The sequence below is a fragment of the Silurus aristotelis genome (genome assembly GCF_946808225.1).
Source record: "Silurus aristotelis genome assembly, chromosome: 7".
Taxonomy (NCBI): Eukaryota; Metazoa; Chordata; class Actinopteri; order Siluriformes; family Siluridae; genus Silurus; species Silurus aristotelis.
Window position 1 is genome coordinate 20858792 of NC_139580.1, and position 16293 is coordinate 20875084.

The window sequence follows — 16293 nt, forward strand, 5'->3', positions numbered from 1 at the left end:
CTGCCCTCCCTCTCATTCACACACATCTACTCTGTCTTACTACTACTGACTTTCATTCCCCTTCTCTCCAGCGTGTACCTCCACCTCTCCAGGCTCATCTCAACCTGCTCCCTACTCTCACCACAAATAACAATATCATCCGCAAACATCATAGTACACGGAGACTCCTGTCTGACTCAGAGCTGATCCTTGATGCAGTCCAACCTCCACCTTGAACCAGTCTGTTGTTTCTACTGCACACTTCATTGCTGTCACACTGTCCTCATACATGTCCTGCACCACCCTCACATACTTCTCTGACACACCTGACTTCCTCGGACAATACTACAACTCCTCTCTTAGCACGCTGTTGTACGCTTTCTCTAAATCCACAAATACACAATGCAACTCCTTCTGACCTTCTCTATACTTCTCCATCAACATTCTCAAAGCAAATAAGGCATCTGTGGTGCTCTTCCTCGGCATGAAACCATACTGTTGCTCACAGATGGTCACCTCTTTTCTCAGCCTTGCCTTCACTACTCTTTCCCATAACTTCATGGTGTGACTGATCAACTTAATTCCCCTGTAGTTACTGCAGGTTTGCACATCTCCCTTATGCTTAAAGATCTGTACCAGCACACTCCTTCTCCATTTCTCAGTCAATATATAGCAGTACAGTAGTGTTAATAAAAAATAGTGCTAATAAAAAAAAATAAAAAAACTTCTCATTTATCTAAACCTACTCTATATAATTTTGCGATATTATTCCTTTATATATATATATATATATATATATATATATATATATATATATATATATATATATATATATATATATATTTTTTTTTTTTTTTATTTTTTTTTTTTTTGTTTTGTTTTGTGAAACAGTGTATAATCATACAAGGTTTTCTCTATATAGGATTTATTCACAGATTGCTCCAGTTGTCTAATCTAAATTTGTAACATTTAATTTATAGTTTCTGACTTATAATTAAGTGGAATTAAAAAAATAATAATGTGGTCATTTTAGCAACCCCAGCTCATAGCAACACTCCTATCATCAAAACTGTAAATATTTTAAACCAGTTATCAGGTAGGAACAATAAAATACATTGTCCTTTATCCACCCCTGTATGAAAAGTTCCACTTTTTAGAAAAAAAACATCTAATTAAAGTTTTCAAGGAGGCCAAAACCTGGTGATAGTTTCATGTTATTAGTAAACTGCAGAGTGCTCACACACTATTATTGTTCACATTAATAACAAACAGTCATTATATCATAAATAGTGTAAGCATCACTGGCAAATTAAAATGACATAACGTCCTCCAGCAATGTCAGTTTACACCTCGTGCCTCAGACGCCTCCAGGAAAACCAAACAAACCTGTGGCACTTACTGTTCAAAGGCCCAAAAGTGGCAATAACACATTTGTTTCTTACCTTAATCCCACACAATCATTGGAATTTGTTTATTAAATTCTAATCAATAATTCATGTCACACCTGGTCTGTTTTAAAGCATCTCATTGAGTAAACATCAGCAGAATTGTCGTAAAAGTTTTCTAAATCACCCATTTCAGCCTCAAACGGTCATTTTCACCATCATAGGAACCCAGACACAGAGGAGAAGTAGGATTCATTGGAAACACACAATATATTATAAATAGCATAAAGGAATATAGAATTGGTAAATTCTGATTCTGCAGATGCAGTGATACTATTCCAAAATCACTGTAAGTATTTATATAGAAAAATAAAACCATTTGAAAGTTTATCTAGTACATAAAAGAGATTGCACCGTATATACATTCTTTGCCAGGCCTAATAAAATACACTCTGTCTTTTAACACCATAAACTCCCAGGACCTGTCTAACTGCACACCTGTCCTATAATTGATACTGCAGTTATTAAGTATGTCATAGCTGAATATAATGCCGTTTCATATTGTTTAAGATAATATGTAATGACTTTAAAAAGATGCATGCTAATGTTTCTTTTGTAAAGGTGTGAATGCAAACCAAAAATGATAAGAAAGATTTAGCAACACTTATATACAGAATTCCAGATTTAAAGTGCAAAGCTCAGATCTATTACCTAATTTTTTGGTATTTTGTCACATTAAGTGTCTTTTATTGTCACCTTGTTTTAGTATACAGGCCAAGGGAATCAATTTTACATGGCAGATTGTGTGATCAACTGCGATGCTATGTGGGATTTCTAGCCAGAAAATTAAAAAGGATTTTAAGTGCATTTTAAAAGCCTCAGCTATGCTATAATCTGGGGTGTAAAAATAGTAAAAATGGAGAAGACCTGAAGAACTAGGGAAAGATGAAAACGAGGACAGAAAGTCTGTTAGAAGAAAGGAAAAGGTTAAGCTAAAGAAAATGGAAAACAGAGTGACCTTCAGTTCACCTCTATCAGGCATACGTGCTATAAGCCTCTGGGAAAAGACTAGTGGGGAATCATGGAATAGCAGCCCACTTTATATTCTGAATGAGGTGGTGATATTAATAACAACATATAGAAAAATGTGTTCTCCAGATTAATCCTAGTGCACAGACACCGCCAGGACAATGACATATTTGTCCAATCAATGGTAAGCAAATGCCTAATGTAATGAAAGCACAAACAAAAACCAAGAGGCAGTCAGTAAGGACGTGTAGTGGCTCATACATACAGCCACGCAACTTCTTCTTATATATGCCTTACACAGGCATCAGGTATAATTAGCTTGAACAATAATGGGGGCTGCTTAAAGAGCAAGTCAGTGCATACTATACAGCTACAGAAAAGGCTGATCATCACACTCTCTTACATATACTGCCATCAGCACTGAATCTATAGGAATTATCACAAGAATCATTGTAACTCTAGATACAGAACAGTGAAACCCAGAGGGTACATCTGTTTAAGAGAAGGACGTTGTGAAGCAGTGCAAACGTGTATTCAAATGTGCTGAACAGGAAGGCAGGTCTGTTAATATTCTGTTCACCTACAGTTGACTTCAGTTTAGTTGGTCTAAGTTTAAAGAAGTGTATGCCAGGTTTAAGTGAAAACAGAGGATAATTGCAGAGGATGAAAAGATGTCAAAGTTTTGGATAATGACTGCATACTGAGTGTTGGTGATTTACACACTAATGAAAGGATGTACTGTAATCGAGAATGGAGAAATATAAAATGTTAAATTGCTAATATATGAGATCACACAAACAAACACATGTAAATACACAATCACAGACATATACACAATAACGGAGACACACTTTCATAAACGAGTGTGTAAATTCTAAAAATGAGTGTGCAAGTTCAATATGCTAGGTTACAGCAAATCTCCGGGATAGTTTTTCTGGGAGAAGGAACATCTGCTGTGTTATTATGTCTCAGGGAAAGGCTTCATTCTGACATTTGTGTTCTGTTTCTTTTTTTTTTTTTTTTTTTTTTTACTATCCTCTACAGGAAATGCTGAGGCTTTCGAAAAGCCATTTTCACTAAATGCACTGCTCCAGAACCCACTGGACAGACATGGATAAAATGTTTTAAATATACATAACATAACTACAATTTATAGATTTCACATAGCATTTCTAAATTTTCACTATATTCATTGCTAAAATGCTCATTTTCATCGAGGGCGCTACACATGATATCTGTCTTAAGCTGACATTCTGAGGTAAGTTCCTGTGTCTTTATATGGCTACCCTCTTTTCTGATACGCTTCACTTCCTCCATCAGGAGACTCCTCCTGTGTGTACATCCTTTACCTCTTTTCCAGGTTGGACGTTCTGAGGTCCTCAGGTAGAAAGTGGACAGATATAAAACCCCAGGCAGAGAGGCTCACCTAGGAACAAACCGAATGTAGCAACTCAAAGTGGAGAAATTAAGTGTTCTCTGGTGGAGATTTCAAATAACTCATAACTCAATTTCATTCATTACGCTGAAATTAACTATGAGCTAAAATGAGTGCCTCGTGCTTGTCTGTTAACAACCCCACTTAAACAGTATCAATTTAAAATCCATTAGTTCTTGACTGTCTTTAGCTACAACTTTTTGTTTTGTTTAGAATGTCCAACTGCTTTTACAAACATACATAAACAGTAAGTGGAGGGATTTTCAACAATTTATATTTTGCAACCTATGACTAATTAAAAACATGCAAAGTACCAGTAACTGATCAGTGTGTTTCTCCGGATTTTACATTTACAGCATTTTGCATACAACCATAGTCCATATAGTCCATAGTCCATAGTCTAGAGTGACTTATAACTTATACAACCAAGCTGGTGAGAGTTTAGGGCTTTGCTAAAAGGCCCAGCGGTGGCATCTTGGTGGCGATGGGATTTAAACTCACAACCTTTCAATCCAAAGCCCAACACCTTAACCACTGAGCTTCCACTTCACATGTCTGGATTCTCTGTTGGCTTTATGCACTTCCTCATCACCTCTGATTTTTTTGCTTTAAGGTGTTTGTCATGTTAGCAACCTCAGCTTGACTGGTTGATGTTTATTGACTAATGTTTCAGCAAATCTGGTGCCTAAAGAAAATAACATTGGTGGGAGGTTGTTTTTTTTATTTATTTTAGAATTACTTCATACATATATTAGGGTTTCACTATTTTTTAAGGAAACACAAAATAGCAATGCAATGTATAAGAAGTCAGAAAACCGAAAGTGTTTACACTTTTAATTCGAATTAATTATTTGCCCCTGATTGCTTTAGCTCAACAAGGAGCATTTAAAAACGCACAAATTGAAAGACCTATAGGTTTTTATTGTATGCTAAATTTGTTAATGCTTAACGTCACCATACCCTGTATCATCGACTTCCAAACCTAAGCAAGCAATAGGCTTCAGTGTTTTTTTGTTGTAGTGATCTGAAAATATCTTGACACTGATAAGCATCTTCTTCTTAAGGTGAAACCATGATGGAAGGTCACAGACCTTATGAACAGATTTCCAATTTGTGACAATGTTTTTTAGAAATTCTTTAATACTTAAATAATATTACGTTTTTTAGATGAGTCTGATTTTTTTTTTTTATAACTATTAATTAAAATTTCTGGTTGTAGTGTGAATTCATCTAGTGTGTGGAAAAGGACATTTATAGTATGGTCATAAGGGGAGATTCTGAATAGTGTATATAAATAGTTTAAATTTGTAAGAAGATGTAACATGTTCAATACTAAAATGTGGGAAAAATGTCTAGACCGATATTACAAATGACAAGACTACAGCAAGGTAATAAAAAAAATCTTTTGAAAAGGTTGCATGTGTTCCTGTATTTAAATAGGTCATACATTTAAGTACACTTACTGTTTATAAGTAAAATATTAAATGTACTCTGATGTAGTGTATGTGGATTATTTCTTTCTAGTAAACACGTCATCCATTTTGAAGCAGAGCCTACAAAGATCTTGGGGGCATATACTGACGATGAATTAACAACCCTGTTATCTTTTAAACCAAAGTGTAATCCTGTTTGGATTATCGCCCTACACACAGAGAAAGAGAGGTCTCAGACCATTCGTACTTAACGAAGAGCGCTAGTGAAAAATTAGGTGCACAAACGCTAAAGCTGAGCAAATGAATCTTAAAGAGGCAGATAGCATGAGACACAGACAAATGTGGTATGGTAACGAATAGGTGAAAGCACAGTGGATGTAAAGTGATACAGGTTGGAAACACTACATAATGGTGAAGAAGTGACACACAAGAAGCACATATTAATGTAACTGCCTTTTTTATTTGGAACATTTGAGGACATTCACATAGCAATGGAAAGGGTAGATCGATGGTGTTGGTCACAGGGCAGTGGTTTATGAATGAAGTGAGAAGAAAGCAGGTGAGGAGGAAGAAAATGGGACAAAAAAAGCATGCACAAAAACATAAAAACAGCATGACATCATAGTAAAAGAATAATACTGTAGGTCCAGTGTGATTAATGTGATGCAGCATCAGGACCAGCTCTACATTAATACATGAGAGGACAGGAGTCTTGAATTTCCGTCATGCTGGTCCAGTTATTGACTAGTATATACACTAGGTTTTAATCAACACTGGATTTTGTTACATACACACACACACACACACACACGTTCTACAAAGTATTCCTGCTTGTTATAGTGTACCCATTACAACCCAGTGAAAGTGGCCATATATTTGTGCTTGCCACTGAAACTGAGTCTCTGTCTGTGCTTCCTTAGAAAAAAAAGTAGTGTGTGTATAGCAGCCTAAAGTCCCATCCTTCCCCCCGCCTTCTCTGTCCTTTTTTTCCCCTTTAACCCACCAACCTATAGGGTGCATGGCCACCCGCACTGAGTCTCATACTCACCACATATGCTTTCTCGGCGGCAGACTACGTTCTCGGTTGATGGCTGTCACACCTAAGGCCAGCTGCATAACAGTTATGTATTTCTGATAGTTCACCATGGTATTTGCTCGCTGCCTTAGCAAACAAACAAAAAAGAAGAAAAAAAACAAGGAAAAGACGAAAAAAAAAAATCCGAACCAAAAAAAAAGCACAGGTACCGCTAGATCTGCGCTTTCCTTCCTATTCTCTGGCGTCCGCTCCTGGCGCGTCTTCCTCGTTCAGCATCAGCATCAGCATCATCATCATCATCATCATCTTCATCATCATCATCATCAGCAGCAGCATCACAGCGCCATTTCGAGCGCGACTGATCTGACAGGACAAACACTCCTCGAGGAGGAGACGAACCAGAGGAGCCATCAGATTCTCCACCGAATCTCCTCACTCTCTCGCGCGCTCTCTCTCTCTCTCTCTCTCTCTCTCTCTCTCTCTCTCTCTCTCTCTCTCTCTCTCTCTCACACGGCCGTGGGGATATGCGCGCGCGCGCGCGTACACACACACACACACACACACACACACACACACACACCGCCACTGCGCTCGGTATCAGCCGGAAATGCACATTTTGGTCTCCTCCTCCTCCTCGTCCTCCTCCTCCTCCTCTCGCCACGCGCGCGCCACTCGGCTTAAAGCGCTCCGCCTCAAGCGCCTGCTTTTCTCCGCAGCGTCCAAGCGTCCGTCCACAAACCGATGCTCTGTGTGTGTGTGTGTGTGTGTGTGTGTGTGTGTGTGTGTGTGTGGTTGCACGACAAGGGGAGGGGGAGCGGAAAACCCACTAATGAATAAAAGCAGCACTACCTTAAGTACCTTAAGAGTAAAGCGTGTGTGTGTTTCTTAGGATTAGTAACGTCCCTGTATTAAATCTTAAAGGAATATTCCTATTATTGATTACTATGAAATCAAAACATGTTTAATTAACCATATTTTTGCATAGACCAAGGGTAAGGGTGGAAAAACTGAATCCTCTATACTGCTAACATTTCTATCATGGTACCAGTGGGTATTAATGAGTATGACAATTCTGTACAACATATACCATGACCTTCATTGCAATCCGAAATTAATCCACCTAAACACTGACTGTGTAGTGATAAATACACATCATACAAACAAAAAACAAAGCTGAAACTTGTCACAATGTTCCTCTGTGAAATCGTGGCAGAAACTTTTCCCACACTAGCAAAACAGTTACAATTACTTCCATTTACATGTCAATTCTTTAATATTTTTTTACTTTCCAGGAGTAATCCAACATAATTTGAAGTAATTAAGAGATCTTTTCCTAGTGAAATCTTCGAACAGAAAGATTAGAATGATTTACAGAAGCGTATTTCATTAATGTTGATTGTTGCTGCAACACAAAAAAAAAATCATTAGATTTTCAACGTGACTTATTTCCTTAGTGGAGAATAAACTAGTTTTAAATAGGTCTATTATCTGAATACACTTTAGTTCAATTTGTACCATATCTTATGGTATATGATATAAATAGCAGCACAATATTATAAGTATATGAAATGTAGAAGTCCTCCTTAGCATGGCACAGAGTTTGGAGGTGCTGGTAGATTCTTAATGTTAGAAGCCTTATCTCTCTCCAATGGAGAACTGCTTTAAACAGACCCTTTTCTTTAGGAATGCTGTGTCTCCTGCAAGCTAACTCCTTGGCCTCTTTTGCTAAGACTAGATTTATTGTATTTAAGGTCTAGACATAGCCTGATAACCCACTTCTGAAAATCCCATAGCTTCTGCAGGCCTAGGGGATTTACCGCTGCGGCTGCTGTCATAAGTTGACGTGTACTGTGCTAGGTGGCTCGGCTGAATCTGATAAGCAAGCATAATAATATCTGGCACACATCAGGCTAGCAATGTAGCTTAAGTTTCACCCTCTCGAAGATTGGATAATAACAACTGTCTTCCTTTTGGAAATTTGAATATTTTGAACCTCTGGTTTATAGAATGACATATTTATAATAATTGCACCACTCTTCAATATAGACCAAAGTTCTTGGATCATAGCCAAGGTAATGGGGCCTGATATTGATGAGGCCCAAAGCTGCAGAAATGTTTTGGACCAGTGGCTGCAATTTGTACAGTATCTCTTCAGGAGCCAGCAATTCGATGTAGTTGCTTTCTAACAAACTACACTCTAGAGACATTTAGATACCTACAAGAGGTCTTACAGTATGACTGTCTGCCTTATAGTTTGTGGGAGACATCTCCTTATGTTTTTTAAATGCATAACTAAGTTATAATGACCTAACAGTATAATAACGACACTTTCGCTTTGTGGATCTGTACCCAGCACTCTTATAGCTTAGGTTCCATTGACATCTGATCTAAAGAAAGACCCTGGCACACAGGGCAGATTTTACAGGGTTAATTTGAATATATCTGTTATCCAGCATTAACCAAGTTGGCATAGAGTCACCCTATATAATGGCCTAGGTGTCCCACTTGTAGGAACGAGCTATTCTTTCCGTGTGAATTGGAAGAATTGAACCAATGCTAGCAGTAAAATGATGAAACATCGCTGCTATGTGCTGCATATGATCAATATTGATCATATGCAGCACATACTGTAGCCTACATAGATTTCATTAAGAACTGCTTCTGAACTGGATCTTTAAAATATTCAACTCAGAGGCCAACTCTATCTTAAAGATCTTCTCCATACAATGTTTGACTTCTATTATTTCTTATTATTTATTTTGGCTTGTAAAAGTTTTGCTTGTAATATCTTAAATATTTTACAGACTACAAAGCAGCTCCTTCCTGGGCTCAGGGCCTGTGTCAAAAACGTTACTAGTGACCTCTTATTACATAAAAAAAAAGGAAGGTTTTGTGTTCTTCTTTAGGGCTTTTGCGGTTTTTTTTATATTTATACTCCCCATGGGTCTACTTATGGGTCTACTTATTCATAAAAATGTTATCAACCTAGCCTTGTGTCTTTTAGCCAAACCAGACATAAGTTTAATAAACTTGGGGATTGTGTAAAGGACATTAGACACTGGATGACAAGTATTTAATTAATTATGACAGACCACAGAAATAAATGTTCCCGATTATGTATGAGCTCTTTAATTGTAACAGGCCACAGACAAGACAAGCTTGGTGTGATTAGAGAGCCTCTTTATAGCATAGCCCCTTTTTATCCCAAATACATTGCTTAACAAATAAAGCTCCACTACTGTATAGAAGATTACACTCATTTTAAAGTAAAGACTGAACTCAGATTCTGAAAGTAGGTTACTTGCAGCCATATCAGTAGTAATAAACTGGTGAGCAGCTCACTCAATATTGCATCCAAGGTTAAGTGAATGAAAGCTAAATAGTGTATTATTTACAATATTTTTAGTCATATTTCATTTGAAGACTAAAAGAAATTAAATTGAAAATAGGTTTATTAAAAAATATGTGGCTGGTAATCTGTCTGCGTTTTTATTGCTATGGTTTACTTAGATACAGTAGACATACAACTTTGTATAAAATCAATAATGTCTGCAAATGTACATATTTAAAATAAGTTCTAATCCAAGAAGATTCACACATTTAAACAGGACTTTTTGGTCTTATGTGTTTATAAAAAAACTAAAAGTTTTCTGCATTATATGTAACCTTTGCTGTTATTAATAATGTATCGTTTTCACTGGTTATAAATTTATCACCAAATTGGTAACAGTTCTTGGTAACATTCTTTAATAGACTACCAGTGATTATCAGGTTCAGTCTATTCAGTACACAGCCTCAAATATATTTTGCCTTTACATGTGGCTACCATTGTTCTGCTGCTTAAAATATTCAGAGTGGAAGCAGTTACACAAAGATAGCTTATTCTTTAAAATAATGCTCGTGCTAATGACTGGAAAATATTACAAACTGATACGAATGATGAATGCTACCTAAGAAATCAATCCTGCAGCAGACATTTAGCTGAATCTGTGTCTATAAGTGGCAAATTGTCATTTGTTGGCTTAAGAGCTGAAGCTGAAAGTATTGGATGGGAACATTAAACAGAAATAGTTCATGCTGAATCTATTTCAAGGGTGAGTGTAATTAGGCTTGTGACGTCAAGCTATATCCGTCTGCAAGCATATGGCCTAGAATTTTACATCACCCAATCAATAGAGAATTAAAAAAAAAACTTTTTGGCCACGACAAATGGGATTATACAATAATTACTGCAGGTAGTCGAAGTAATTACTTCATAGGTGTCTGAGCACAATCTTAAAGATATGCTAATATGCAGCTGTGCCATTATTACACTATTAAACTTTATACCTTAAATGAATCTTGAAAACTTTAAAGCCATTTCCTATTATTATGTGTAATCAGTTTGTACCTAAAATCATATGCTTCACAAATGACACATTATCTTGTATATAACTGTATATAATATATAACTGTCTTGTTTGATTTTTTTTATTTTTAGTCAAAGAAAAAAATGTGCAAAAGCCTTAGTGTTGAATTTAAAACTGTCAATATTTATTCAGCCCTTTGGCTTTTCAATGCTAATCCATTACTATATATATACACATACATATACACTAACATTGTAAGTGCTTGGGTGTGTCAAGTCAAGTCAAGTCAAGTTTATTTGTATAGTGCTTTTCACAACAGACATTGTCTCAAAGCAGCTTTACAGAAAACAACAGTGAAGGTGAATGGTGTGAGAGAAAGTGGGCTGCTGAAGCCCAGGCACAGAAAATGTGTGTGTATATATCATGGTGCTTAGACAGCACTAGGTCACAAGCAATGTTCCTGCTGCAGTCTGAGGATCTAATGTATTTTCTCATTCGTGAACACTTTCTACTGCAGCACCAGGTCTGCCCATTACAGTACTCAACAGAGGCACGCACATGCAGACACAGAGACACACACAAACACACGCACACACATCCACATGAACACACACTTCACTAACCAAAAATAATTTTTTTTGCTTTTTACATTTTTCCAAATAAGAAGTGTTATCCTTGAAGTTACAAAAACTTTGACTACAATTATTAGTAGGATCTTTGCTAAAAAAAAAAAAAAAAAATAAGAACAGGCATGAAAATGCCTAAACAGACTAATAGAATCTGTATTTGTTGCTGTAAGCAGGTATGGTGTATTGTATGCAGGATTGTTGGAGTCAGACTGGATAGTTAAGGAGAAGCTGTTTCTGCCGCAAATGTTTGTCTTTATTGAATTTCTAGTTGCTTACATATAGTATTAAGCAGCAAGGTTTCACTTTTCTTACTGAAATGTGTGTAAACATACACTAACACTATTTTTATTTATTTATTAATTTGTAGCATACTCACATTTTTGTCTGATTCCCTAATATCACATGGAAATCATTCACAGTGTGTTAAATAGGACAAGTGCACAACGTCCTTCTTCCCATGGCCTATCTCTGCTCTGTGCTTTCCTATGTGAAGAAAAAAAAAAAAACAGATCAGGAATCGTTTGTAGGGCTCGAAGCCGATTCCCTGAGGTGAAAGCTGGACCTGAGCCTTAAGCATCTTCTCCAGCTGGAACAGTGTGATTTATGACTTTTTGCACTGAACAAAGGAGATGCCAGGAAGGTCCTCTCCACATGAGTACACTGCACCAGTAGAGAACGCAATCATGCATGGCCACATGATAATATATCACATACATTCTAACGCGCACACACACTTCCATGCGCAACGCACATACACACGCAAACACTAGTCACACTTCATTGCTGTCGCATTGCTCTATCTCGATCTATGCTCTGAGGTGAGTCATCAGAGTGGAGCACAACCTATCTCTCTCTCTTTCCTTGTCTCTCTCTCTCTTTGGACATCCCTCTCTCTTCTTTACTTTAAAAAAAAAAAAAAGGCAGTCCAGGACTTCAGCCTAGTTATTTTTAAGAAGGAGCTGAATTCTGAAAGCAGACATCCACTGTGTATAAAGGAGTGTATAAGGCTCAAGAGTGAATGTGGATAACGGCTTTCTGGCTTTGGCTTTTTTGGCTTTGGCTATTTTCCAGCCCCGATAAAACTCTTTATTTTGAGGCCTATATAAACATATGGACACACACACACACACACACACACACACACACACACACACACACACACACACACACACACACACACACACACATATACACACATTTAGGCATGCATGTTACACTGCACATAAACAAGCCTTCAAACACTCATATGCACACACAATGCCACTGTAAGTCAACACACATTCACCAAGGTCACAAGCAGTCTATGATATAATATAACAGAAAATACACTCTTTCTTTCTTCAGGGAATAAAAATACAAAAGCAAATCCTCAAACCCAATAAATGGTCAAAGACATATTCACAATAATGCATCCAGTATTTCCAAAGCAAAAATGAATGTTGAGGTAAGCAACCTTTTAATGGTGATGTAAGCAAGTGTTCAGGACTAAGGGCACATTTTTAAATGGCCTTGATAACAGGATGACTCTGTGGTTCATAGGACTAAAAGTAGAATTTAATCAAATCATAGATGTAATCAGTTAAACGAGGCCCATCTGCCATGCCACAAAGAGCCGCTGGGCTTACTTTGAAAACCATAATTACTTTTGCATCACTCTCACAGCCATTTCATTTAAAGCTAGTTAATAACCCAGTAGGTGTTTAGTCCCTTGGTACATGAAACTAAAGGTAGAATGAAAATGCTGAAGGTGCCTAGTGATTATTATTTATTTACATTCCCAGTTTATGTTGAAAACACCATTAAATAAATGCTATAAATAATGCCTATAAATAATATAAGATATCAAATAAAAAGTAGAGTCAAATAGGAGAATCAAACATGTAAGAGACATAATAATTATCTGGAATCTTCTCAAACTAAATCTCTTCATGCATCATCTTTAATTCCATTTGACAGTAAACACAAATATTAACTTATATCAGCCTAATTCTTGCAATTATCTAATTAGCCAGTCCTTATTATTGCAACACATATATAGGTTATATTTCTAGAATTCACTTAGAACCGAGAGGACAGAAAGCTAAGACTGCAATGTGCACAGATTTAACAAAACAGGACAGTTGAAGCATGGAAATAGGCCTATTTCAAGGAAACAGTATTTCTAAGTCACACAGATGGTTGGGTCATAGTTTGGTGCCAGCAGCATGAATCCACCTGCTATGTGTCAGCAGTTCAGTCTGGTGACGAGGGTAAAATAATGGGATGGGGTTTTTTGGCACACTTCGGTGCATCTATTCACCGCCACAATTTCCCTTCTTTTACTGGCTACCTCTAGCATGATAATGCACTGTGTCACAAACAAAAGTTGTCTGAAACTGATTTTATGCAGGTCACAAAGATTTCATTCACGTAAACATGGAGCAGAATCTCAGAGTACCATTTGCAATGTTTTGTGCAATCCTTGCTACAATGAATTGAAGCTGAGAGCAAAGGGAGGCCCTACCAAATATTAGTGCATTAAAAAACAAGTTGGTGTACAGTAAAACATATACTGTAAATACTTGGCCCATATCCATTGACCACACAATTGGTGTACGTTATTATGTTGCCGTTTAATTAGGGATGTCATCATGTTGGGATCCGTTCCAAGAACAATTCTAATCGAATTCGTTTTACAGCATAAGGAGTTATGTCTTACCGTGTATCAAAAAGGGGATCCGTATTCAAAAGGGGATAGCAAACTCTACTGCTTTCCTTGGAAAAGACATCTTCCTGATTGTGAGATGGCATATTCTGTCCCTGCTTTTTATTTTGTTCAGCTGACCCATCTATAAAGGACAAATAATTGGTAAGGAGTTCATTAAAATGAATCATATATCATTAAGTTATAGCCATGGATAATGGATAATATTTTACATTACAAATGAAAATATTGCTTTGAATCATGTTTCTATGGATATACACTGGAACTATATACTGTTTACTTTTTTTCATACCTTTATGAGTACATTTTTCTACATTGCGCATGGTTTTTGGCATTCATGGCTTTATCCGAGTTCAGATTTCCATGTGCTAAATCATACTTTAAAGGTTCTTTGAAGAATCAATATAATTTGCTTAAATAAACTATATCTATCTATACTGATATTTTTCCCCTAATTCTAAATCTTGTATCGAATATAAAAGCTATTACCGTTAATCTGGACCCTAGACATTTGATTTTAATTGTGCTGTGCTGTGGCTGGTCTCAATGGTTATCTGGTAATCTGCTCAGTGTTGTGGATTTAGCTGGCTATTTTCTGCATTAGTGGCCTGAGTAGGTTTAAAAAAGTTTCCTCTGCATACATACACTGTACATACACTGGCAAACATATATTGTTTTCATATCACTAAAATATATTATATGAAATAGTATATGAAATATATGAAACATTTTGCAAGTAGAATATAGGTTTCATTTATAAAAATAAAAAAAATACAATATTTGTTGCTGGCAAATTAGCCCTTATTTTGATTTTTGATTTATATATATATATATATATATATATATATATATATATATATATATATATATATATATATATATATATATATATATATATATATATATATATATATATATATATATATACCCACTATTTTACAACAGCAGCTCATGTAAATCTAGAAAAAAATCCCACCTCTAAAACTGGAAGTGATCAGATGCATTTTTAGTCCTTCAATTCTTTTTGAATGAGTAATATATGTGTCATTGCTAAACAGAAATACCTTCATGTCCCAGCAGCAAGCATGTGAGCAGGTGAGGAGACACTTCCTCCAGCACAGCACAGAAGGAGTAAAAAGCATCTGGGCCCTTATTCATTATCTGATCCAAGAATAGCTCTGTTCCCTTTTTGCTGGACTCCTGACCCAACATCTCTTTATATTCACTGAGAGAAAATACTTTGTTGTACAACAGGTATGGAAGCACCTTGTTCACATCTAGCTCATTCATTAACAGCTCTCTGTGCTGCTTCAGGAGCCTGACAGCCCTTTTCTTCTTCTTCCAGCATCCTGCTTTTTTGGTTTTGTTCCTCTGTTTCTTGGTCCTCTGCCCACACCAGTTCTTCGTGTCACTTCCGAACATTGTCCCAAATCTTTCTTTTAAGATGTTTTCACCAGTTCTTGCCGCAATACTGCCAAAAAACTGAAAGCACATATTTTTATAATAAAGGTGTTTCTTTGCCAGTAACAGCTTCGTACACTAAAAATGTCTGGAGTACAATCTGGACGGTGCCAGAATGTAAGGCTGATGCTTATACACCATAAGAGGATTACCTTTGTGTTAAGTAGTGCCCCTTTATACTCAAGTTAATTTGTAAAATGGTATTGAGAAATGTTTAAATTTGTTAAAAAGCATAAAATCAAATCAAATCAAAAGACTCTCCTCTTATGTTACAAGGAAAGTAAAACTCATATATATATATATATATATATATATATATATATATATATATATATATATATATATATATATATATATATATATATATATATATATATATATATATATACATACATACATACATACACGTTTTTATATGTACATTTCAATTTTTTATACAGGATTTGTATATATATATATATATATATATATATATATATATATATATATATATATATATATATATATATAATCCTGTAAAAAAAATGAAATGTACATATAAAAACATATTCCGGTATCATACATATATAAGTCTGACTACAAGTAAAGCTTGGAAATTGTGATAAGATATTAAAATAAGAACTAGATAATCTGTAGACAAACTGGATTGTAATCCCCTGCTCACATGACTCACATTTACATTCAGATAGCTAACTCTACCAGTAGATGGCATAAAATTGCACTTCATGTACACTTAATACTTGTGTTCTTCTGGATCTGTAGTCTATAGTTTCCAGTCAATGGTCTGGTCCTGGAGTACCCCTATCCTGAACATTTGAATGTTTTCACAGCTCCCATCATGTTATGCATATCA

The 16293-nt window shown here is 36.0% G+C and overlaps 1 protein-coding gene across 23 annotated transcripts in view; it reads right to left on the reverse strand.

The window, feature by feature from the left end:
• tjp1b (tight junction protein 1b) overlaps positions 1 to 15416 on the reverse strand; it is a 73764-nt gene extending 58348 nt beyond the window's left edge. For 13 of the 23 annotated variants that reach the window (XM_083545914.1, XM_083545934.1, XM_083545913.1 and 10 more), the window contains exons 1-2: positions 15044 to 15416; positions 13974 to 14103 (exon numbers count right to left, since the gene is read on the reverse strand). In XM_083545914.1, the coding sequence (XP_083402040.1) occupies positions 13974 to 14103; positions 15044 to 15401 (488 nt within the window). In that variant the 5' untranslated portion in view covers positions 15402 to 15416. Of the gene's footprint in view, positions 1 to 6309; positions 6944 to 13973; positions 14104 to 14271; positions 14333 to 15043 lie in introns of those variants that run through there. The other 10 variants (XM_083545929.1, XM_083545926.1, XM_083545920.1 and 7 more) reach the window with 3 other exon arrangements.
• Between the last annotated feature and the right edge of the window lie 877 nt (positions 15417 to 16293).